Source organism: Mesoplodon mirus, assembly GCF_964341445.2.
Source record: "Mesoplodon mirus genome assembly, chromosome: 11".
NCBI classification, from domain to species: Eukaryota; Metazoa; Chordata; class Mammalia; order Artiodactyla; family Ziphiidae; genus Mesoplodon; species Mesoplodon mirus.
In genome coordinates this window covers 67,558,280-67,583,903 of record NC_138987.1, presented here as the reverse complement: position 1 = coordinate 67,583,903, position 25,624 = coordinate 67,558,280, and the positions used below count along the sequence as shown (strand labels likewise).

The window sequence follows — 25,624 nt, the reverse complement described above, 5'->3', positions numbered from 1 at the left end:
ATTAGATTTTTTTTTTAATCCCCATTTGGCTTCTCCTGAGATGATCTGAGTTTTCTCAACAGTTTTTTTTTTCTTTTTTTTTTTTTGGCTGCATTGGGTCTTCATTGTGGTGTGCATGCTTCTTATTGTGGTGGCTTCTCTTTGTTTTGGAGCACGGGTTCTAGGCAAGCAGGCTTCAGTAGTTGTGGCATGTGGGCTCTCAGTAGTTGTGGCCCGTGGGCTTAGTTGCTCCGTTGCATGTGGGATCTTCCTGGACTGGGGCTTGAACCCGTGTCCTCTACATTGGCAGGTGGATTCTTAACCGCTGCACCACCAGGGAAGTCCCTCTCAACAGTTTTGAAGACTGTTATTTATTTCCAGTAAATGACAGCTTTTCCAGTTACAGGCTGCTGACTTTGTGTCAGTTACTTCTCTTTCATTTCCTCATCTGTAAAATGGGGAAAATACTGCTTTCTACGACTGTGGGGAGGATTAAATGAGGATAAGCATTAAGCACTGGCCCAGAATAGGTGCTCAGTGAACACTAGTTCCCTTCGTTTCCCTGGTGGATTGTCTCCATCACTCCAAGGCTTTTTCTAGCCTGTGACCACGTGACTTCTAGACTCTCTGCTACAAAAGTTCATGTGGTTCTTGAGCCAGAACATATATGGGATAGTCCAGATTGAGATGTTATAATTGTAAAATACCAGATTTCACACACTTGGTTCAAAAAATTTTTTAAAGTAAAATCTCATCACTTTTTTGTATTGCTTACATGTTGAAATAGTAATATTTAAATATTTACAATGAATTTCACCTTTTTTTTTTTTACCTTAATGTGGTCACTAGACAATTTTAAATTACATGTATGACTCCTGTTCTATCCCTATTGGACTTTGGACTATGCTGGTTTAGGCCTGGTAGCGGTATTGTATACAGAAGAAATATAGTCCAATAAATCAAGGATATATGGCAAGGCATAAATGCTGGACAATGTCTTTAATTTCTAGAATCTTTGTTTAAAAACATCCAAGTTTTGGGACTTCCCTGGTGGTGCAGTGGTTAAGAATCTGCCTGCCAATGCAGGGGACACGGGTTCAAGCCCTGGTCCAGGAAGATCCCACATGCCACAGAGCAACTAAGCCCATGCACAACAACTACTGAGCCTGCGCTCTAGAGCCCGTGAGCCACAACTACTGAAGCCCGTGCGCCTAGAGCCCATGCTCCGCAAAAAGAGAAGCCACCACAATGAGAAGCCTGCACATTGCAACAAAGAGTAGCCCCCTCGCTCCACAACTAGAGAAAAGCCCATGTGTAGCAACGAAGATCCAACACAGCCAAACATAAATAAATAAATTTATTTTAAAAAAAGGAAAATAAGGGCTTCCCTGGTGGCGCAGTGGTTGAGAGTCCGCCTGCTGATGCAGGAGACACAGGTTCGTGCCCTGGTCCGGGAAGATCCCACATGCCGCGGAGCAGCTGGGCCCGTGAGCCATGGCCACTGAGCCTGCGCGTCCGGAGCCTGTGCTCCGTAACGGGAGAGGTCACAACGGTGAGAGGCCCATGTACCGCAAAAAAAAGGAAAATAAATTTAAAAAATAAAAACATCCAAGTTTTGTGCTCTTTAAGGAAACTTACTGTTGCATGTTGGGATGAGTTTTCTGCAGTCTTCAAAAACTACTGCAAACATTTCTTACCAGTGTTGTCACTTCAAAAAACTATTAAAAAGGCTAACATCCTCATTGACGACAAGCATTCAACCTTTGAGCCTTTAAAAGACGTCAGGAGTCAATTTGAAGTCAAGTTTAGTGAACTAATAAGAATAATCAAGTTGGAAAACACTTTGTATAAAATAGCCTGACATTTTTCTCATCTTTCATAACAGACTCAAGGCAATCATAAAGGAATCTTGAAAAATGTTCTTATCACTGGTAACAGTATGGGTAGAATAAACATTAACTTCCCAGGAGCATGTATTATAAACTTTATAAGGCTTTATGTTTTGTATTTTAAATTATTATAGTTATATTTGAATATATGCAATAGGAAGTATGGGTTGTACAAAAGATAATAGTAAGTGTTGTTTGTCTTACAGGTGGGTTGGGGGGAAGAGAACTCTAATATAGATAGAAAAGGAAAATGGGATGAACTGTGTTCTAGATCAATTGACTGTTTCTTCCTCTTTCTCATAGATGCTCGTTGCCAACATTGACTTGGGTCCTACTATTTTGGACATCGCTGGCTACAATCTGAATAAGACACAGATGGATGGGATGTCTTTCTTGCCCATTTTGGTGAGTATAAAGCCCTAAATCAGGCCTGAGCCAAGATTCTGAAATAAATTCCAGGTTATATAAGTAGACTTAAAATTTAAATCTTAAAGCTGTTAAATTAGGGGAGCAAAGGATAGAAGTTTTCTCTTATCTGTAGTGGGAAGGAGTTTTCTTAAAAAAAGACGGGACACACATGAACAGAGTTCTATATCCTCCCTTTTTCCCTTCTCCCCCAAAAGCCCCATCATAAAATTAAAACAGGTGACAAATTGGGAAAATATTTGCAACATACATGAAAAAGGGTAATTAGTTTTAATAGATGAGTTGTTAAAAGCAAAGATTAATATCCCAGTATAAAAATGGGCAAAAGAAGTGAACAGTCAACTCCCAGAGGAATTAAAAATGGCCAAAGTCAGTGCAAAAAAATTGCTTCAATGCTGATCAAAGAAATGCTTAACTAAAGGAGGCCTCTATCGCCTGTAGAACTGGCAAAGATTAAAAAGATTAATACCCTGTATTTACAGAAGCTTGAGTAAATGACAGCTACTCAGACTCTGTTCATTGAAGTGAAATCAGTATAAGCTATCAGTAGGCTAATTTAACAAGACCCATCACTGCAAAATACACGTCAAGCAGTCCCATCTGAATTTATTTTAAGAAAACAAAATTCATTCAAGAAGTATTTGAGAGGGCTTCCCTGGTGGCGCAGTGGTTAAGAATCCGCCTGCCAGTGCAGGGGACACGGGTTCGAGCCTTGGTCCAGGAAGATCCCACATGTTGTGGAGCAACTAAGCCCATGCACCACAGCTACTGAGCCTGCCCTCTAGATCCCGTGAGCCACAACTACTGAGCCCACGTGCCTAGAGCCCATGCTCTGCAGCAAGAGAAGCCAATGCAATGAGAAACCCGTGCACCGCAATGAAGAGTAGCCCTTGCTTGCTGCAACTAGAGAAAGCCCGTGCACAACAACGAAGACCCAACGCAGCCAAAAATAAATAAATAAAAAGAAATTTAAGAAAAGGAACTATTTGAGTACCTAGTGCCTAGCACTGCCCAGAGCTAAGTATAAAAACTAATGTATTAATAGAAGAATATTGAAAACCTAAATATACAGTAGGGAATTGGTCAAATTGTGGCACAATTAAACAGTAGACTATTAAACCAACACTAAATGATGTAGGTATGTATACATTGACTTGGAAAGATGCCCACCACATACTATAGGGAGAAAAAGTTTCAAAACAGCATCTTATTAAATATGTATGTAAATATGTTTAAGCATAGAGAAGTTTGAAGGATCAATACTCATTATAGATGACTCTCCCTCATTGATTTGTCTGAGTCTATCACAATTTATTATTAGGTAATATATGATTCATACAAGAGAATACCCATAACTCACATAAGTTATGAAACACAAGAAATACCCATGAACCCATCACCCCATTTAAGAACTGAAATATTCCCCATACTGATGCATCTTCCTATGGGCTCCTCCCTGTTCCACCCCTTACCTGCCCATACAAATGAGCGCTTTTCTGAATTTTATGGTTGTTAATCTCTGGCTTTTATTTTTTAGTAATTATCATGGATGTGTCCCTAAACAACATACCTATCTTGGGGGGAAAAAATACCTGTCTTACTTTGCACTGTAAAAGTGATATTCTACCAGTTGTAATCAGGACTTTTTTCAATTCATCACTGTTTGCAAATTGATCCATATTGTTCACAGATGCCTAATAGTCCATTGTAAGAAGGAATGCATCACTACTTAATCATGTTTTCTTGTCAAGGTACATTTGTGGTGTTCCCAGTTTTGTTCTAGGAGCATTGCTTCTATAGCATTCTCATACATGTTTCCCAGTGAGCATGTGTATATGCACCAAGGTTACAGGAACCTCACATGTTCATTCCTACAAATATTACCAAGTTATTGTACAAAATCGTCATCATTTTACATTCCCACCAGTAACTTATGAGAATTCCCTTTGCTCTATATGAAACTGTCTGACTACCTAATTTTTGTCAATCTAGGGGGTGAAAAAGATCAGAATTATATTTGGTCCTACTGTGCATTTCTTTATTAATGAGATGAACCATTTTTTTAACAGCTTAATTCACTTACTATACAATTCAGAAGTTTAAAGTTTACAGTTATTCAGAGTTGTACAGCCACACCATAATCTTAATTTTAGAACATTTTCATCACCCCAAAAAGAAACCCCCAAATACATTAGCAGTCACTCCCCCATTGCTCCCTCTCTCCCAGCACCAGGCAGGCACTAATCTACTTTCTGTCTCTATAGATTTGTCTACTGTGAACATTTTCTAGAAATAGAATCATACAGTATGTGGTCTCTTGTGATTGGCTGAAAAGGGTCATCCCCATTGTAACACGTATCAGTACTTTTCTTTTTATTACTGAATAATATTCCATTATGTGGATGTGTCACATTTATTTATCCACCCATCAGTTGACAGACATTTGGGTTGTTTCCCATTTTTGACTATTACGAATAATACTGCTGTGAACATTTGTGTGTAAATTTGGGGGCAAACTAATGTTTTCCGTTCTCCTGAGTGTATCCCTAAGAGTAGGATTGCTAGGTCATGTGGTGATTTTATGTTTAACCTTTTGAGGAACTGCCAGGCTTGTTTCTGAAGTGATTGCACCGTTTTATATATTCCCACCAGCAGTGTAAAAGGGTTCCAGTTTCTCCACGTCCTTGCCAGCACTTGCTGTTACCAGTCTTTCTATTATGTCTTAGTGGGTGTGAGTGGTACTCATTGTGGTTCTGATTTACATTTCCCTAATGACTAATCATGTTGAATATCTTGTCATATGTTTATTGGACATTTGCATGTCTTCTTTGGAGACAGGTCTATTCAGATCCTTTACCTATTTTTAAATTTTTTTAAATTTTATTTATTTATTTATTTATTTATGGCTGTGTTGGCTCTTCGTTTCTGTGCCAGGGCTTTCTGTAGTTGTGGCAAGTGGGGGCCACTCCTCATCGCGGTGCGCGGGCCTCTCACTATCGCGGCCTCTCTTGTTGCGGAGCACAGGCTCCAGACGTGCAGGCTCAGTAATTGTGCCTCACGGGGCTAGTTGCTCCGCGGCATGTGGGATCTTCCCAGACCAGGGCTCGAACCCGTGTCCCCTGCATTGGCAGGCAGACTCTCAACCACTGCGCCACCAGGGAAGCCCTACCCATTTTTTTAAATTGGGCTTTTGATCAGTGAATCATCTTTCATTATGCCTTTTGTGTTTCTTCCCTTGTGAAATGCCTCTTTTTGCCCATTATATTCTTGCTGTTTGTTGTCTTTTCCCTACATTAAGGTATGAGAACACAGGAGTTGAATGTGTAAATCATCTCAGTTTATGGTTAGTGTTCTTTGTGTCTTGTTTATAAAAATGCTTCTGAACCTTGAGGTCAGAAAACAATGCTCCCAAATTTTCTTCTGAAAGGTTTGTAGTTCCGCCTCTACGTTCAAGTCCTTGATGTATCTGGAATTGGTTTTCTTGCGTAGTAGGAGTCAGGGATCCAATTTCATTTTTCTCTCTGTAAATACTGAGCTGTCTTTTCTGTTCCACAGATCTGTCTCTCCCTGAACCAGTATCTTTTTATCTTGTTAGAAAGCTGTATAATTAAATCTTTGCGTGGGCACACCTTTCTCATTGTTCTTAGGGGTATCCTAAGAGGCGGTTACCTCTCTTCCCTATAAACTTTATTATTATTAATTTTTTTTTTTTTTTGGCAGTACGCGGGCCTCTCACCGTTGTGGCCTCTCCCGTCGCGGAGCACAGGCTCTGGACACGCAGGCTCAGCGGCCATGGCTCACGGGCCCAGCCGCTCCGCGGCATGTGGGATCTTCCCGGACCGGGGCACGAACCCGCATCCCCTGCATCGGCAGGCGGACTCTCAACCATTGCGCCACCAGGGAAGCCCTCCCCTATAAACTTTAAAAACAGCTTTTCAGATGGCCTAGAAAATCATTTTGGGCTTGGGCTGGAATTACAATGAATCTATAGATCAGATAGAGGGAAATTTACATTTCTTAACTCTTCCCATACAAATCTTATACTGTATACCTTATTTATTTCTAATTAGAAAAAGAAGCCTTCACTACAGGGCTAAAATTATGTTATTTCATAGTTAACTTCTCTGCAAAGTTTTGGAAATGCCACTTAGGACATGGCTCTTTGCCTTGTTGTTTTGTTTTGGAGGTTGGTCCAGTGAAACCTCTGATGTATTAGGGCTGCAGAGCACTTTGTGGCTGTTATACCTCTAGCTCTGCCCTAATACGGCAGCTACTAGCCATGTGAGACTATTTAAATTAACTAGAATAAAATGAAAAATTCAGTTGCTCAGCGGCACTAGCCACGTATCCGTTGCTCAGAAGCCATTGTATTGGGCAACAGTTATAGAACATTTCAGTCAGAAAGTTCTGCTGGATAGACCAGGGGATTGGCAAACCCCTGTGGGCCAAGTCGAGCCCACCCCCAGTTTTTGTAAATGAAGGTGTATCAGAACACAGCCATGCTCCTCCATGTATGTATTGATTGGCCTACTTTCCTGCTACAACAGCGGAATTGAATAGTTGCAACAGAGACTATAAAGCCACAGACCATGACCCCTCCTGACCATCAGTCTTAAACTTGGTGGCACATCAGTATCACCTGGGAAACTAAAATACTAACACCTGGGTCCCAGCCCCAGTGAGCCTGATTAATTGGCCCAAGGTGTGACCTGGCCTTTGGGATTTTCAAGTCTCCCCCAGTGGTTTTAATTTGCAGCCAAGTTAGAGGCCTCTGCTCTAGACCTCCCAGGCACTCTTTTTACCCCTACATACTTTGACATTTAAGTGTGGGGTTTTGAGGTCCACTCAAACCTGACAGATAAGCTTTTCCCTTGACCCCCAGCTTCTGTGGCTCGGGGTTGGCAGAATGGTTCCTTACAGGGGAGTGGCAGCTTCTGAAGTCTCCTGTGACTTACGGTTTCTGAGACCTTCATCGGCACAGGATTGTTTGGGTTTCATCATAGAATAGTGATTAGGAAACACGTTCTTCTCTGACTCTCCCTTTCCAGGCAGCTGTGGCATTCCACGGCCTTGTGCAGGCCATCACCCATTCCCCACTGTGGTCACCAGGCTAAATAGGTCCAATCGGGTCCTTAGAGCAGTGGTTCTCAAACTAGCATTCATCAGCAGTGCCTGTGGGGCTGGTTCAAATGCAGATTACTCCCCACCCCCATGGACAATTAAGAATTTGTGTTTGTAACACATTCCCAGCAGATGCTGATCCTGCTGGGGGCACATTTTGAGCACCATTGTTTTGGATCAGTGATTCTCGAATTTCACAGTGCATATGAGTCACCAGAGAATTTTATTAAAATGCAGACTGGCTCGTTAAAGCTAAAGTAGGGCCTAAGATTGTGCATTTCTAACAAGCCCCAGGTGTTGCTGATAGACCACAAACCAGACTTTGACTACTAAGGCTGTAGACCATTTTAAGAGCCCCTTCTAACCTGGCCTCCCCATCCCTGTCTTCACTCCATCTCCAGATTCTGTGGCTGCTGGGCTGACTTTTCTAAAGCACAGCCTTAGCCGTGTTACTTCCCGGCTCAAACCCCCTTCCCCACCCCTCTTTCCCGTAGCTTCCCATCACCTGCCGTTCTTTGTAGAACAAGCGGGCAGCCTGCTATCAGGACCTTTTTCTGTTTGGTACCAGCCTGCCTCTCCACCTGCCTTGGCACTGCTTCCTTGTCTGAAAGCTGGATATCAGGAACCCGTACCACCAGGTGTTCTGCTTCCATCCTGTGCTCACGTTGTTCTTTTGATCCCAAACTCCCTCTTACTCCTAGACCCTTCCTCCTCTCACCATTTGTGTACCTGTCTTAAACTTTCCCATTGCAAATGCTGCTGCTGCTTTCCTTCTGCTCCACTGATGTGCAGCAAAAAGTAACTGAGTTTATATACGTATGATATCTTCATTCTGACCATCAAGAAGTACTTCAACCCTGATACAGTCCTTAGCACACCAGCCCTGTTGAATTTCTCAGTATGAGCTTAGAAGGGTTCTTACAGGGTTTTCAGACAGTAGTGTTTATTCTGATCTGAGCTTTCAGCACCTTGCCCTGTGACTTTGATTCTTACTTAGCTCCTGACCTGCTTCACAGAAGTAGTCTTGGGAGATAACTATTAAATGCTCAAAGCAGGGGCTTCCCTGGTGGCTCAGTGGTTGAGAATCTGCCTGCCAATGCAGGGGACATGGGTTCGAGCCCTGGTCTGGGAGGATCCCACATGCCGTGGAGCGGCTGGGCCCGTGAGCCACAATTACTGAGCCTGCACGTCTGGAGCCTGTGCTCCGCAACAAGAGAGGCAGCGATAGTGAGAGGCCCGTGCACCGCGATGAAGAGTGGCTCCCGCTTGCCACAACTAGAGAAAGCCCTCACATAGAAACGAAGACCCAACACAGCCATAAATAAATAAATAAATTTTTTAAAAAATGCTCAAAGCAGGGCTTCCCTGGTGGCGCAGTGGTTGAGAGTCTGCCTGCCGATGCAGGGGATACGGGTTCGTGCCCCGGTCCGGGAAGATCCCACATGCCGGGGAGCGGCTGGGCCCATGAGCCATGGCCGCTGAGCCTGCGCACCCCGGAGCCTGTGCTCCACAACGGGAGAGGCCGCAACAGTGAGAGGCCCGTGTACTGCAAAAAAAAAAAAATGCTCAAAGCAATTCACATCACTTGTGAGGACTCCATAAATACCAAACATGATATTCAGTAGCCTTCAAATGTCTCTGTTTTACTCATTCCCTTCAGTTACTGAACGAACAGTCCAATCTGTTTTGACTCCCAAGTCCCCTTTAGCAGTAGAATGAATAACATTATTAATGAATGCCATCTTTATCACAGTCTCCATGCCTCACAGAAACCACTTTTGCTCTTCCTTCTAGAAAGGAGCCAGTAATCTGACTTGGCGATCAGACGTCCTGGTGGAGTATCAAGGAGAAGGCCGTAACGTCACTGACCCAGCGTGTCCTTCCCTGAGTCCTGGAGTGTCCGTGAGTGTAGCCCGAGTTGGCTTAGTAGCTTTCTCACTGACAGCACAGTATGGCATTTGTTTAGATGTGCCAAATGCTGAAACTCTTCATCTGAGTCCTCCTCCTGTCACTTTGTCACCCGACTCTGGGAGATCAGGAGATAGAGGTAAAAATAATCCTGAAAAATGATGCTTCCCACCTGTTGTCAGAAGGTGCACTTCGAATTCTTCCAGTTTTCGGAACAAGTTCACATGTCTGCTTATCTTCTTAGCTTATCAGTACCCCCTCCTCTTTTTCCTCCCTTCCCAATCGCGGTACCATTTTTCATTAGGGATGTTATCAGTGGCATCCAACAGAGAGATGGGGTTTCCACCTGTGACCATGCCATGGCGAGTGTCTTGATTTGGTGGCAGCCAGGCTGGTCGTTCAGGTGGTAACAGTGACATCGCCCCTCTTTAGAGAATGGGAAATAGGAGAGTAAACTCCAAATGGAAGCCGAACACCAGAGTGTTACAATATAGTAAAGAACCAACCAAAAGATAGTATGGAAGATAGGATGGAATAAGAGCTAAGTCCTAGGGCTTCCCTGGTGGCGCAGTGGTTGAGAGTCCACCTGCCGATGCAGGGGACACGGGTTCGTGCCCCAGTCTGGGAAGATCCCATGCCGCAGAGCGGCTGGGCCCGTGAGCCATGGCCGCTGAGCCTGCGTGTCCAGGGCCTGTGCTCTGCAACGGGAGAGGCCACAACAGTGAGAGGCCCGTGTACCGCAAAAAAAAAAAGAGCTAAGTCCTATTTGGTGATAAGAGCACTCATAAACAACTTACTTACAGATCTTTCCACAAAGCTCATTTTAGCCTTTTTCTCCAACCCTTTAGGATGAAAGATCCTAATATACCTTCGTAGTGACTCATCCGTGTATTGATTTCTTCTCCTTACCAACCCATATGTTTTACAGGTGTTCATTACAGCTAATTCTTGTCAGGAGAACAGCAGGCAGGGATGGCAACAGTCTACAAACAAAACAGCCACACCCCATGTCCCTTAATCCAGTCAGCCCTCAGTAAGGAGCAAAGCCTCATATCTATTTTTGATTTACTTCTCTGTGAAAGGTTTCCTCACTTCTGTCCAGTTGTATGTCTGGCTTGAGCCAGCCTGGCCGCCGTGGTAAAGCAAGTCGCATTCGTTACTATAGAAGAATGCTCTTCAGCTCACTTTTTAACTGTCCCTACAGCAATGTTTCCCGGACTGTGTGTGTGAAGATGCATATAACAACACGTACGCCTGTGTGCGGACCATGTCAGACATGTGGAATCTACAGTATTGCGAGTTTGATGACCAGGAGGTAAGAGGGCTTGCTGCCTCCCCCACCCCTCGTGTCTACTGCGGGGCTTTGTTGGCTGAACTTCGTGGCAGAACAATTCCAAGGATGCTTCCTGGGGAGGATGGGTTTCTTATCTGTACTTGCCCTTGGGTTTCCATCAGTGAAGGAAATAGGATTGCACAAGGCCATACTTGACTTCTCTAACTCACCTTGCTGGGTGGGGTTTTCTCCACTCCCACCATCACCCACACGTACACTTTAAATGCACGCAGTTCATGTTTTCAGGATGCTACATGCCTGGTCTGTCTGCTTCCCTGATCGTTTGGGGTGAAGGTAAGATACCTCAACTTCTATGGAGATGAAAGGAGTCGGGGCCTCTCGTAGAAAGTTTCTGGGCAACCAGCTTGGTTCAGACCCTTCTGTCGCCACCACAGTGTAGTCCAGTGCTGATCAAATAGATTAGCAGGTTAAAGGCAGCATCCTTGGAGGAAGGTGGCTTTTAGCCAGCCCGGATCAGCGTGGATTATCTGAAGGATCACACTGACTGCCGTCCGTGTGGTTTCTTACTGTTTATCAACGAGAGTGCACCTACCCCATCTGGCAGCCCACATCTTGCCATATGGAGCCGGTGCTCATCGTGTTTCTCAGAAATTGACTTGCTCACTATTTATTTGTAGCTTCTGAGCACTTCGGACAACAAGCAAGAGAGCTTCCCTCAAACTCGGTTCCTTCTGCTTTAAAAGTGATAGTCCGAGGGCAGCTACTTGAAGCCTTTATAGGCAAAATTTATCTACAGTACATCTTCTTAGTCTATCACTAACTCCAGTTAGGAGAACAAAGTACAGATTAGGGGGAAATAGTGATATTAGACGTGTCTAATTTTAGAAATAATATTGTATCTTTCCTCAATTGGTGTTACTCAAAACTGCTTTTTAAAATAGGAAAACTTAACATTTTTGTAACACAGGTTAGAGTACTTTCGTGTCTGTTCTCGTTTGAATCTTCACAATTGTAAAGCAAAGATAAACTTCAAATGTCAGCTCTCACTCAGTAACCTCATTACTAAGTATAGTTTCTGAGCCCTTGCCATTTGAGGGTCCTGCCTTCGGTTCTCTGCTTTAATTACAGAAGGTAATAAGCTTCTTCCTCTCTCCCCACCTGACTGCCTGAAGGCACAGGGATCCTGGAGGCCCCTTTCCAGCATGTGGGCCATAGACCCAAAGCAATTCAACCCCCAGAACAGATGCTCCATTGTCTCCTCTATACCCTTGGGCTTTTTGAGAATCTTGAGACCGGATGATATTCTCCTGGGCCTTGGTCTTTAATCTGCCTCCTCCATTCCCATTTAGAAGTAACTCACGTGAGTATTTCTTCAAATGTAACCCTTGCTTTTTTCTTGCCTCCATCTTTTCATTTCCTGTAGGTGTTTGTAGAAGTCTATAACCTGACTGCAGACCCACACCAAATCAATAACATTGCTAAAAGTATAGACCCAGAGCTTTTAGGAAAGATGAACTATCGGCTAATGATGTTACAGTCCTGTTCTGGACCAACCTGCCGCACTCCAGGGGTCTTTGACCCCGGGTAAGTTTGCATCGTCCTCAGAAACTTTGTTCCGTGGTCTCCAGCAGTCCTGCCATTCTTGAAGGCACAGGGAGCCTGATGGGTCCTCCTTGCTCTGAGCTGAGCTCTTTCTCTCTGTTCTGCATTACAAGGGGAATACTGTGTCCCAGCGCAGCAGCCAGTTGTGCTGGGAAAATGAGCTGCTCTCCACAGCCAGTGGGTGCTATAGCTGGAGGCACAGCCCTGCCCGTACCACGCGGGGCTCTTCTTCCTCCCTGTAATTCTTGTCATGGTACCACTTGATTGCACTGGTGACATCTGGGGTTGCTTTAGTGTAAGCTGACCCAGGGCTACCCTGTTCCCTAGTGCTTCTGAGAGCATATGCTTTCATTTCATTTCTCAGAAGCCCCAATTACAGAAACTTGAATACTTGCCAGTAAATTTAATATATTAAATACACACAATGAAATAGAAAGTATGAACTCTCAAGTGTCGAAATAAATAAGCCTGCTGTAATATATGAAGGTTGGAAAGATATTTAACGCTCACCTAGTAAGTCAGCTCTGTTCCTCCTACTCTCATCCTCTTAAACAGTAACTTTTCATCAGTAACATGGCTGTCAACACACCATGCATTTGAGCTGTGTGTGGCAAGAAGCCTGTCATTTTTTGCTTGAAGATTATAAAATTCAAAATCAGACTTTCATTGGGAAAGGATTATTTCAGTTCTTATACTCTGATTGTAGGCGAGAGGGAAGAATGATGTCCTAAGCTGATGGAAACTAGTAAATTATTTAGCTACCTTCATGTGAAGTGGTATCTTCAATCCAAATCAGTGAGGAATGTATGTGAATGAGTAGAGAAAGGGGATTGTAGACTATTTATTAAAAAATGTAGGACTTCCCTGGTGGCGCAGTGGTTGAGAGTCCGCCTGCCGATGCAGGGGACACGGGTTCATGCCCCAGTCCGGGAGGATCCCACATGCCGCGGAGCGGCTGGGCCCGTGAGCCATGGCTGCTGAGCCTGCGTGTCCGGAGCCTGTGCTCTGCAACGGGAGAGGCCACAACAGTGAGAGGCCCTCGTACTGCAAAAAAAAAAAAAAAAAAAATGTAGTACTTTTGCTTTTAAATAGTGTATATAGAGCCAAAGAGACATGGATGCCAGCAAACTAAAGGTAACAATGTAAAAAGACAATATCATAATTTTATATCATTTAAGCTAATTAACTTTTATATGGATAATCTTGTTACTGTGTAATTAGTTACTGATCAAGCATTCTGACCACTCAGCTGTAATCTTTCCTCCAAGTTAGTGAAATGGATCCTCATTTGGTGGCAGTTCCTTGAAATAGGAAGTTCATTCTCTAAGATAGAAGCACTAGACTTCTAATTGACACATGCTGATTTTCCAGTTTCTAACAGCTACTTTGCTCAGAATGTTTTACCAAACTAAATAAAGTTAGATGTCTATAGCAGTCGCTGACTGACTCTAGGAATTTAAAGCCAGCATCTAACTAAATCTTGCATAGAGGGTCATGAGACTTGGACATCTTGGACTGTAATGTTGGGCCACAGAGGTCAGATACAGCAGCCCCGTTAAGTGTTAGAAGGACTCAACCATAGAATTCCCCTATAGCCCTTAGAGCCCAAACAGGTAAATTTCACATGAGGAAACAGTGCTTGGAGTTGTGATTTGCCAAAAGGTCAACTGTTTGGAACTGGTTTAGCAAGATCTCTTGACTTCCAGGCAAGGTTTGTTTTTTTTGTTTTTAATTTTTATTTTATATTGGAGTATAGTTGATTTACAGTGTTTTGTTAGTTTCAGGTGTGCAGCAAAGTGACTCAGCTATATATACATATATGTCTTTTTCGAATTCTTTTCCCATTTAGGTTAATACAGAATATTGAGTAGAGTTCCCTGTGTAAGTCGGTCCTTGTTGGTTATGTATTTTAAATATAGTAGTGTGTATATGTCAATCCCAGACTCCCAATTTATCCCTCCCCCCACTTTTCCCTTTTGATAACCATAAGTTTGTTTTCTAAGTCTGTGAGTCTATTTCTGTTTTGTAAATAAGTTCATTTGTATCTTTTTTTTAGATTCCACATATAAGCGATATAATGATATTTGTCCTTCTCTGTCTGACTTACTTCACTTAGTATGATAATCTCCAGGTCCATCCATGTTGCTACAGATGGTATCATTTCGTTCTTTTTCATGGCTGAGTAATATTCCATTGTATATATGTACCACATCTTTATCCATTCATCTGTTGATGCACACTTAGGTTGCTTCCATGTTTTGGCTATTGTAAATAGTGCTGCAGTGAACATTGGGGTGCATGTATCTTTTCACATTATCGTTTTCTCAGATATATGCCCAGGAGTGGGATTGCAGGATCATATGATAGCTCTATTTTTAGTTTTTTAAGGAACTTCCATACTGTTCTCCATAGTGGTTGTACCAATTTACATTCTCACCAACAGTTTAGGAGGGTTCCCTTTTCTCCACAGGCTCTCCAACATTTATTGTTTGTAGACTTTTTGATAATGGCCATTCTGACTGGTGTGAGGTGATACCTCATTGCAGTTTTGATTTGCATTTCTCTAATAATGATGTTGAGCATGTTTTTATGTGTTTATTGGCCATCTTTATGTCTTCTTTGGAGAAATGTCTGTTTAGATTTGCCCATTTTTGGATTGGGTTGTTTTTTTAATATTGAGCTGCTTGAGCTATTTGTAAATTTTGGATATTAATCCCTTGTCAGTCACATTGTTTACAAATATTTTCTCTCATTCTGTGAGTTATCTTTTCATTTTGTTTATGGTTTCCTTGGTTCACATTTGTTTTTATTTCCATGACTCTAGGAGATGGATCAAAAAAGATGCTGCTGTGATTTATGTCAAAGACTGTTCTGCCTATGTTTTCCTCTAAGAGTTTGATAGTGTCTGGCCTTACATTTAGGTCTTTAATCCATTTGGAGTTTATTTTTGTTTATGGTGTTAGGGAGTCTTCTAATTTCATTTTTCTACATGTAGCTGTCCAGTTTTCCCAGCACCACTTATTGAAGAGACTATCTTTTCTCCATTATATATTCTTGCCTCCTTTATCAAAGATAAGGTGACCATATGTGTGTGGGCTTATCTCTGGGCTTTCTATCCTGTTCCATTGATCTATATTTCTGTTTTTGTGCCAGTACCATATTGTTTTGATGACAGCTTTGTAATATAGTCTGAAGTCAGGGAGCCTGATTCCTCCAGCTCTGTTTTTCTTTCTCAGGATGGCTTTGGCTATTCAGGGTCTTTTGTGTCTCCATACAAATTTAAAATTTTTTTGTTCTGGTTCTGTGAAAAATGCCATTGGTAATTTGATAGGGATTGCATTGAATCTGTACATCGCTTTGGGTAGTACAGTAATTTGACAGTATGGACTCTTCCAATCCAAGAACATGGTATATCTTTCCATCTGTTTATGTCATCTTTGATTTCTTTCATCAGCATCTTATAGTTTTCAGAGTACAGGTCTTTTGACTCCTTAGGTAGGTTTGTTCCTAGGTATTTTATTCTTTTTGATGTGACGGTAAATGGGATTGTTTCTTTAATTTCTCTTTGTGATCTTTCATTGTTAGTGTATAGAAACGCAACAGATTTCTGCATATTAATTTTGTATCTTGCAACTTTACCAAATTCATTGATGAGCTCTAGTCATTTACTGGTAGCATCTCTAGGATTTTCTATGTATAGTTTCATGTCATCTGCAAACAGTGACAATTTTATTTCTTCTTTTCCCATTTGGATTCCTTTTGTATTTCTTCTCTGATTGCTGTGGCTAGGACTTCCAAAACTATGTTGAATAAAAATGGAGAAAGTGGACATCCTTGTCTTGTTCCTGATCTTAGAGGAAATGCTTTCAGCTTTTCACCATTGAGCATGATGTTAGGTGTAGGCCTAACAATGTAGGTATTGGCCTTTATTATGTTGAGGTAGGTTCCCTCTAGGCCCACTTTCTGGAGAGTTTTTATCATAAATGGGTATGGAATTCTGTCACAAGCTTCTCTGTATCTATTGAGATGAAAATATTTTTATTCTTCATTTGTTAATGTGGTGTATCACACTGATTGATTTGCAGATATTGAAAAATCCTTGCATCCCTGAGATAAATCCTACTTGATCATGGTGTATGATCCTTTTAATGTATTTTTGGATTTGGTTTGCTAGTATTTTGAGGATTTTGCATCTATGTTCATCAGTGATATTGGCCTGTAATTTTCATTTTTTGTGGTATCTTTGTCTGATTTTGGTATCAAGGTAATGGTGGCCTCATAGAGTAAGTTTGGGAGTGTTCCTTCCTCTGCAGTTTTGGAGAATAGTTTCAATGGAATAGTTTCAAAAGGATAGCTGTTAACTCTTCTCTAAATATCTGATAGAATTTGCCTGTGAAGTCATCTGGTCTTGGACTTCTGTTCATTGAGAATTTTTTAATCACAGTTTCAATTTCAGTACTTGTGATTGGTCTGTTCATATTTTCTGTTTCTTCCTGGTTCAGTCTTGGGAGATTGTACCTTTCTAAGAATTTGTCCATTTCTTGCAGGTTGTTCATTTTATTGGCATAGAGTTGCTTGTAGTAGTCTCTTATGATCCTTTGTATTTCTGTGGTGTCAGTTGCAACTTCTTTTTCATTTCTAATTTTATTGATTTGAGCCCTCTCCCTTTTTTTCTTTATGAGTCTGGCTAAAGGTTTATCAGCTTTGTTTATCATTTCAAAGAACCAGATTTTAGTTTCATTGATCTTTTCTATTGTTTTCTTCATCTCTGTTTCATTTATTTCTGCTCTGATGTTGTGATTTCTTTCCTTCTACTAACTTTGGGTTTTGTTTATTTTTCTTTCTCTAGTTGCTTTAAGTGTAAGGTTAGGATGTTTGAGATTTTTCTTGTTTCCTTAGGTAAGCTTGCTATGAACTCCCTCTTAGAACTGCTTCTGCTGCATGCCATAGGTTTTGGATTGTTGTGTTTTTGTTTTCATTTGTCTCTAGGTATTTTTTGATTTCCTCTTTGATTTCTTCACTGATCCATTGGATGTTTAGTAGCATTTTGTTTAGCCTCCACGTGTTTGTGGCTTTTACAGTTTTTTTCTTGTAGTTGATTTCTAATCTCATAGTGTTGTGGATGGGAAAGATGCTTGATATGATTTCAGTTTTCTTAAATTTATTGAAGCTCTCTTTGTGGCCCAGCATGTGATAAGTGCTGGAGAATGTTCCATGTGCACTTGAAAAGGATGTATATTATGCTGCTTTTGGATGGAATGCTCTATAAATATCAATTAAGTGCACCTGGTCTAATGTGTCATTTAAGGCCTGTGTTTCCTTATTGATTTTCTGTCTGGATGATCTGTCCATTGATGAAAGTGGGGTGTTATTTTAAAGTCTGTTTTGTCTGATATGAGTATTGCCACTCCAGCTTTCTTCTGATTCCCATTGGTATGGAATACCTTTTTCCATCCCCTCACTTTGTCTGTATGTGTCCATAGATCTGAAGTAGGTCTTTTGTAGAAAGCATATATATGGGTCTTGTTTTCGTAGCCATTCAGCCAGTCTGTGTCTTTTGGTTGGAGCATTTAATTCGTTTTCATTTCAGGTAATTATCAATATGTATGTTCTTATTGCCATTTTGTTAATTGTTTTGGATTTACTTTTGTAGGTCTTTTTCCTCCCCTTCGTCTTTTGTTCTCTTCTGATTTGATGCCTGACTTTTTATTGTTGTGTTTGGATTCTTTTTTCTTTTCTGTGTGTGTGTATCTGCTGTAGATTTTCAGTTTGCATTTACCATGAGGTTTTGATATAGCAGTCTGTATATATATACAAGATTATTTTAATTTGCTGGTCTTTTAATTTCAAATGCATTTCCAGTATCCTGGATTTGTACTCTTTTCTTCTCACAGTTGCTGGTTTTGATATCATATTTGTGTGTGGATGATTTCCTACCTTTACTGTCTGTTTGACGATTTCCTACCTTTACTGTCTGTTTGCCTTTACTAGTGAGCTTTCTCATTCTTAATTTTCTAGTTGTGGCCTTTTTTTTTTTCCCTGCCTAGAGAAGTTCCTATAACATTGGTTGCAAAGCTGGTGTGGTGATGCTGAATTCTCTTAGCTTTTGCTTGTCTGTAAAGCTTTTGATTTCTCTGTCAACTCTGAATGAGAGCCTTGCTGGGTAGAGTAATCTTGGTTGTAGGTTCTTCCCTTTCATCAGTTTAATATACTGTGCCACTGCCATCTGGCCTGCAGAGTTTCTGCTGAGAAATCAGCAACACATAACATACAATGGAATCCCCATAAGGTTATGTGTTGCTTTTCTCTTGCTGCTTCTAATATTTTTTCATTGGCTTTAAGTTTTGTCAATTTGATTAATATGTGTCTCAGTGTGTTCCTCCTTGGGTTTATCCTGCCTGGGACTCTCTGCACTCCCTGGACTTGGGTGATTGTTTCCTTTCCCATTTTAGGGAAGTTTTCAGCTCGTATCTCTTCAGATATTTTCTCAGGCGCTTTCCCTCTTCTCCTTCTGGGACCCCTATAATGCGGTGCATTTAATGTTGTCCCAGAGGTCTCTTAGACTGTCCTCATTTCTTTCCATTCTTTTTTCCTTATTCTGTTCTGTGGCAGTGATTTACACCGTTTTGTCTTCCAGCTCACTTACCTGTTGTTCTGCCTCATTTATCCTGTCACTGATTCTTTCTAGTGTATTGTTCACTTCAGTTTTTGTGTTGTTCAGCTCTGTTCTTTAGATCTTCTGTCTTCTCCATCTGTGCCTCCACTCTTTTTCTGAGATCTTGGTTCATCTTCACTATCATTGCTCTGCATTGGTTTCTGGGTAGATCACCTGTCTCCATTTCACTCAGTTCTTCTGGGGTTTCCTCTTGTTCCCTCGTACAGGACATATTCCTCTGCTGTCTCATTTTGTCTAACTGTCTGTGGTTGCGGTTTCCATTCTGTAGGCTGCAGGGTTGTAGTTTGTTTTGCTTCTGCTGCTGCCCCCTGGTGGATGAGGCCAGTCTAAGAGGCTTGTGCAGGTTTCCTGTTTGGGAGGGGTGGGGTGGGGACTGGTGCCTGCCCAGTGGGTGGAGCTGGGTCTTGTCCCTCTGGTGGGCAGGGCCATGTCAAGGGGTGTGTTTAGCCAGCAGCTGTGGGCTCAGGAAGACTTTAGGCAGCCTGTCTGCTGATGGGGAGGGGTTGTATTCCCACCCAGTTGGTTGTTTGGCCTGAGGCATCCCAGCACTGGAGCCTATATATAGGCTGTTGGGTGAGGCCAGGTCTTGGTGAGAAAATGGCGGCCTCCTGAAGGGCTCAAACCAATGAGCACTCCCCAGAATTACCGCCACCAGTGTCTTTGTCCCTGTAGTGAGCCACAGCTTCCCCCCCCACCTCCAAAGGAGACCCTCCAATACCAGCAGGTGGGTTAAGCCCAGGCTCCTGTGAGGTCACTGCTTTTTCCCCTGGGTCCTGGTGTGCACGAGACCTTGTGTGCACCCTCCAAGAGTGGAGTTTCTCTTTGCCCCAGTCTAACCCCGCTGGCCTTCAAAGCCAAATGCCCTGGGGGCTCCTCCTCCTGATGCCATATCCCCAGGCTGGGGAGCCTGATGCAAGGCTCATAACCTTCACTTCTGTGGGAGAACTCTGAGATATAATTATTTTCCAGTTTGTGGGTCACCCACCCAGCAGGTATGGGATTTGATTTTATCACGATTGCACCCCTCCTATTGTCTCATTGTGGCTTCTTCTTTGTTTTTGGATGTAGGATATCTTTTTGGTAAGTGCCAGTGTTTTTTTGTCGATAGCTGTTCAGCAGTTAGTTGTGAATTTGGTGTTTTCATGAGAAGAGGTGAGCTCACATCCCTCTTCTCCACCATCTTATATCTCCATCCTCAAAACAGCCGTTGATATTTGGTGCATTATCTTAATTGAACAAGCCTCAGTTTGCTTGTATGAGAGGCTTGTCTTGGGCAGCTGCAAGATGAGTAGATCTCCGCACCCACCTGGCAGAATCTTGAGGTTTATATAGAGGCTTTAATGGGGCTAAGTCACATACACAGTCCAGATGGTCTCAACAACACCTTACTCTCTCAAGACTTCTTCCATGAAATTGCTTTGTTTTTTTAACCATAACTAACTGTCTTGCACACATTCTGGAGGCTTATAACTAAGATTCTAGATGCTGGCCTTGCTGGTGTTAGCCTGAGCTATATTTAAACTCCACCTGGTTTTCTTTTAAATTCCTTAGCCATAGCTTATTCTTACCTACCAAACAGGCCGATAGAATCTTCTAGAGTGGGTGCCAGCAGACTAGATATCACAGGCCCACTCCAGACACCACCATTTGGAATACAGTGCACAAAGATTAAATATCTATTTATGTATTGCCTGGGGCTGCTTTTGCACTTCAGCAACAAAGTTGAGTAGTTGGGACAGAGACTGTGGCCCACAAACTCTAAAATATTTATTATCTGGCCCTTTACAGAAAAACTTGGCCAACCCCTGCTATAAAATAATATTAAGAGTTAGTGTCTGTTACCATAAGGTAGCAGATCAAAGTAAAATACAATGTTATTTCCAGATCACACAAAGTCCAGCCAGCCTGTGGAGTTTTTTTTTTTTTTTTTGGCCATGCCGTGAGGCATGCGGGATCTTTGTTCCTCAACCAAGGATGGAACCCGTGTCCCCTGCAGTGGAAGCTCGGAGTCTTAACCACTGGACCACCAGAGAAACCCCCAGTCTGTGTTCTTCATGTCTGCCAGGTCTCAACTTGTTACCATTGGCATTCATTCTTACTTCCCCACGGGTGGTAAATAAGTGATTTTATGTGCCACATATTTTATATGAGTTGCCTTCCTGTTTCATTGGTGGCCAGAGGGGTCGGTGACTTACCTAAGCTCATAATGAGCCAGATTCAAGCTCCTGTCAGGTGCAGACCTGCGTTCTTACCCACCACAGTCTGTGTGTCTAAACTGAAAAGACAGGGCTTTGAAAATGCTGGAAGGGCTTTCAGCAAGGACTAGGCTGCTAGTCCCCAGGCTGCTTTATAGTTGAGGGATCGCCCCCCACCCCTGCAAAAAGTAAGCTCAAACCTTTCCTCCTAACCCCTTTCAGGATTAGCCTTACTTCTGTTTTCTCCTCTCCTCTCCACTTCCACTATATTATTTTGTGCTTGCTGACTTGTGATGGAAATGCTCTTAATTAACTAAGTACTCTTGCTTTGTACTACAGACTTTCCCACTAGATGCCCTTCTGGTGACTTAATTGTTCCTTTTGTATCCCTTCCTGCCATTCTTCCCAGTTAATATTCTGAGTGAAGTACTCAATGGCTAATTGTAGTTAATGTGACATTGTTTTTTTTCTTTTTCTGTGCCCAGGTATAGGTTTGACCCTCGCCTCATGTTCAACAATCATGGCAGTGTCAGGACTCGAAGGTTTTCAAAACATCTGTAGCACCTCTGCGGTTGGATCCCTTGCACGCCTCTTTCTGATGAAGTGATTGTAGTAGGTGTCTGTAGCTAGTCTTCAAGACCATGCCTGGAAGGGTTTCTGGACTGGCTTTAAGTCCTGTTTGAACAAGCAACCCAATCAGCTGACTTCCTTGTGCAATGTGTTAAACTGTGAACTCTGCCTTTGTGTCAGGAGTGGCTGTCCCTGGTCCCTTTATTCAACTGATGATGATACTCCTGAGGTCTTTGTTCTCACCAAACCCTTTCTGTCCTAGGGCCACAGTTCTTGATTATTCCCCATGTGGTCAAAGTCTAGATTTGTAAATCCATTCAGATAAATGGCAGTGCTTTAGGGGGCAAGAGTTTTGGTATATGCTTGACCTAAAATCAGAGGACCTGCATAGCATTCGCGATTGAACACTTCCCTATCAAAAATACTAATATCACATGGCTTGAAGAATAACCATCAGAGCTGAACCATCTGATTAAGAACAAATACCATTGTTTTTAGATCAGTAGAAATACACTGTTTATAATATCCATCACAATGGATCACAAATTCAAAACGCATCCATGAAGCTCTGTTCATTTTTTGGAAATTCTGGGCTGGTGCTACATTGAAATAGAACAGTAGCAAGCTTTTGGTAAAGGCTAATTCCAGGTTGTTACTGAAGGTGATGGACATCTACTTTCCAGGGGCTGCTAACCACATGGAGTGCCAGTGAACACCAGGGGTATCTGGGGAATGTCTCTTCTCTTGATACTTTCCTTTCTCGGATCTGAAATATAAAGTGGGTTAAGTATTTCAGCAGAGAAGAACTTCCAAGGGTTGGTGAAGGTTGTGTTTTCTGAGGGCCTTCTGTAGGTAGGGCTCTCTGGTTGACAGGTTGAAGGGCTATAAATCAGGGTGTAGTAAGTGCCTGTCCAGCAGGGAGCCTGGGTTCTAGTCCCATGTGTGACGTTGTGAGACTCCCTCTGCATATTGCTGACATTCTGTTCATTTGTTAGAAGATGTAGGAATTCCTTAGAGTTGATGCAGAATACCAACTACTTACCTTCTTCCCTTTCAGAAAACTTCTTGAGTTTTTGGAGGCTTGTGTAATTTGGGCCTAATTCACTATTCCTCTGTCGAAACCCAATCTTCTTGAGATTTCCTCACTGTTTAGAACACCTGCATTTCTGTCTCTTGGCTCGAAGACCAATCCCATTTCTTGTGTTTTCTTCACAAGAAGGTTAATTGGTGATGTGGCAGCAGGGGAGGAGGAGGAACTGTGGTTTATAACCTGTTCAACTCAGGCAGTAGTGATTTTAGCTTTATGTAAGGTCCTAGGTTGAGCTTTAAGCACTTTGTAAGACATGGCCATAAGTAACTTTTCTATCACAATTCCAGATAGCCATGTTGGGTTAACAGCTGTTGGGTTTATTCCTTTACCTCATACAATCCCAGTAACTGTGGTGGTATTTAGAGGTGAAATGGGCAAGTGAAATGAATACCTCTGCTGTGACCATTTTAGGAAAAGAAATTCTAACAATTTTGTAACTAAAAGCAAACTACAATGTTGAGTATGGGTATTGGCTTTATTCTATACTTTTGAGTCTTAACATAAATCAGTCAGCTTAACATAAATCAGTCGGCTTCCACATTAATGGAAGTTGACCATGGTTATTCCTGAATAAAGAGAAACCAACTCTTACCAGGTCTTGTACTGTGATGGATGTCATATTATTCAGTTTTATGATGCTGGTTCCTGAAAGCAGATGATATCGTAAGAGTGACACAAATCAGCTGCTGATAGTATTCCTGTCCCACTGCTCTTACATTCATCAGACTTTTGTTTGGGGGATGGGCAGGGCAGGGAATGCAGTGAAGCCTTTTGTACCCTAATTTTTGAATGGCCTCTAATTTGACTTTTTCTCTTAGACTGGTTGCATTCTGGATCTACACTAAAATCATCTTTCATAAAGAGTCCTGTTTCTAGACTAGCAGACCACAAAATGCACTGGAATTTTTCAGAATGATATATACAAGGGCCCCACTGCAAGAGGCTTGCCTTGTTTCTCTCTTAATTGTACTGATGTGAATTTTGATTATTTTCCCTTTTAAGAAGACCAGGTCCGTATGTATTGGTAATAGAAAACTGTAACCATTAGGAACGAACAGAGGTCTTGGGGAAGAATAGAGATTTTGCCTTATAAGATTTCCTATTACAAAGCTCTCCCTCAAGTAAAATAACATTCCCTACAACTAAAAAGTAGGGAATGCCTTTTGAGTATCTTTGAATTTGACCAATGGTGCTGTTGCAAAATACATTTTAATTGACAACAGTAGGGTTTTTGTACAAAATAGTAATGATAGCCATGGAAGGTTATATTTTTGTGTCTAAGGACTAGTGTTTTAATGAAAGAAGATAAATTGTCCTAGGATCCTTATTAAGAGAAAGCAAAGGGTATTAAACTGATCCACCAGTGGAACTAGGTGGGAATATTTGAGTCTTGTTTCACCACCGCTTAGGTCCACCTGAATTTGTGAATTCATGTGTTTGCATCATCTGTTCTTAGAAGTTATTCTGCCCTGGCTCTGTGTCATTTCAGTCATTTGACTAAGAAAGTGCCCTTTGAAGGACCCTGTTCACTGCTGCACTTTTCAATGAATTAAAATTTATTTCTGTTCTAGTGGGAATGTGTCCTTTGTTTTAGTCCACAAGTAGTAATTTTGACAAAATGTTCTTTGCTGTATACTGTTTAATGTTTTAATCACTCACCTAGTACTGGAGATGGGCTGTCTCGCATCGGGTACCATACTCCCTACCTGGAAACCTCGTTCGTGTATATGTGTGGTCCCTGCTGCCCCGTATCCCTGAATGAGCACCATGTAGAAAATCCTTCCTGATAAATCGTTATGCATTTACAGTTTGGAGAGAAAAAAAAAAAACTTACCTTGACCAGCTTTAAATTATAAACTAAGCTCACCGTCAGAGGTGCCTTGCCTTGATGTTCAGTCAGGGGATCCATTGCCCTAAATGAGAAGTAAGTCCTACTGGAGTTGACAAACTTTTTCTTAAAGGGATAGTTAATATTTTAGGTTTGCAGGCTATGTCTCTATCACAGCTACTTAACTCTGCTGCTTCAGTACAAAAGTAGCCATAGACAACACAAATGAATATGCATGGCTATGTTCCAACAAAACTTTACCCAAAAAACCCCATAATTTGCCAACCCCAGACCTAGTAGGTTGCCTCTTATAAGAAAAACAAGATGTTAGAAGATACCCATAAAGTTTCCAGACTACTATAAGAAAAACAAGTAATTGAGTTTATCACAGTATCAAGCCACCAAGGAAGAGGAGAACAATTATTTACTTAGACTCAAAGTGAGGGTAAGTACAGACTCTACTAAATCCATTTTTCTAATTTGTAGCCCCCCCCCCACTCCCACTGAGACTGTACCCTGCCCTGTAGAACCAAACACTGTACAGATTTAGTATTTGTTTCACCTTCTTTCTCTGCCTGCCGTGGGTTTAAAGGGCTAGTCACGTGTGTACCTTGAAGTCTGTAGCAGCAAGAGCAGAGAACCTAAAGGCCCCAAGCTGAACGCACTGTGCAGAGACCTTTACTGATGGCCTAGGAATTACTATATAAGATTTGCATGTGGGACATGGGAGCTGGCTTCAGGAGTACCACAGAGTAGTTGACAGTTCTAAATCTTAGTATTTGAGAGGAAGCTTTCATAACCACCTTCTGCTGGTGAGGCCTGAGGTCTTATATATCCTCACAACCTGCCCCTCTGACTGATGCTGATAGGTTCTCAAAGGGCAGAGAAATACATAGAATGGTTGTAATTAGTATTTATTGTGATAAAAATGGCTCTGCCAACAAGCTGCTTTCCTCAGTTTATCCAAGCTCACAAAGTTCATTAGTCAGAGAGTCAAGATTTCAAAGATGTGGCTTTGAAGACATCTGTCTATTAAACTCTGCTCT

The 25,624-nt window shown here is 42.0% G+C and overlaps 1 protein-coding gene across 1 annotated transcript in view; it reads left to right on the top strand.

Annotated features, from left to right (window-relative positions):
* The window catches only part of GNS (glucosamine (N-acetyl)-6-sulfatase), a 53,933-nt gene extending 29,613 nt beyond the window's left edge, over positions 1 to 24,320 (top strand). The window contains exons 10-14 of the mRNA XM_082636474.1: positions 2,172 to 2,273; positions 9,210 to 9,317; positions 10,528 to 10,638; positions 12,041 to 12,201; positions 21,576 to 24,320. Of these exons, the coding sequence (XP_082492600.1) occupies positions 2,172 to 2,273; positions 9,210 to 9,317; positions 10,528 to 10,638; positions 12,041 to 12,201; positions 21,576 to 21,651 (558 nt within the window). The 3' untranslated portion in view covers positions 21,652 to 24,320. The remainder of the gene's footprint in view (positions 1 to 2,171; positions 2,274 to 9,209; positions 9,318 to 10,527; positions 10,639 to 12,040; positions 12,202 to 21,575) is intronic.
* The last annotated feature ends 1,304 nt before the right edge of the window (positions 24,321 to 25,624 follow it).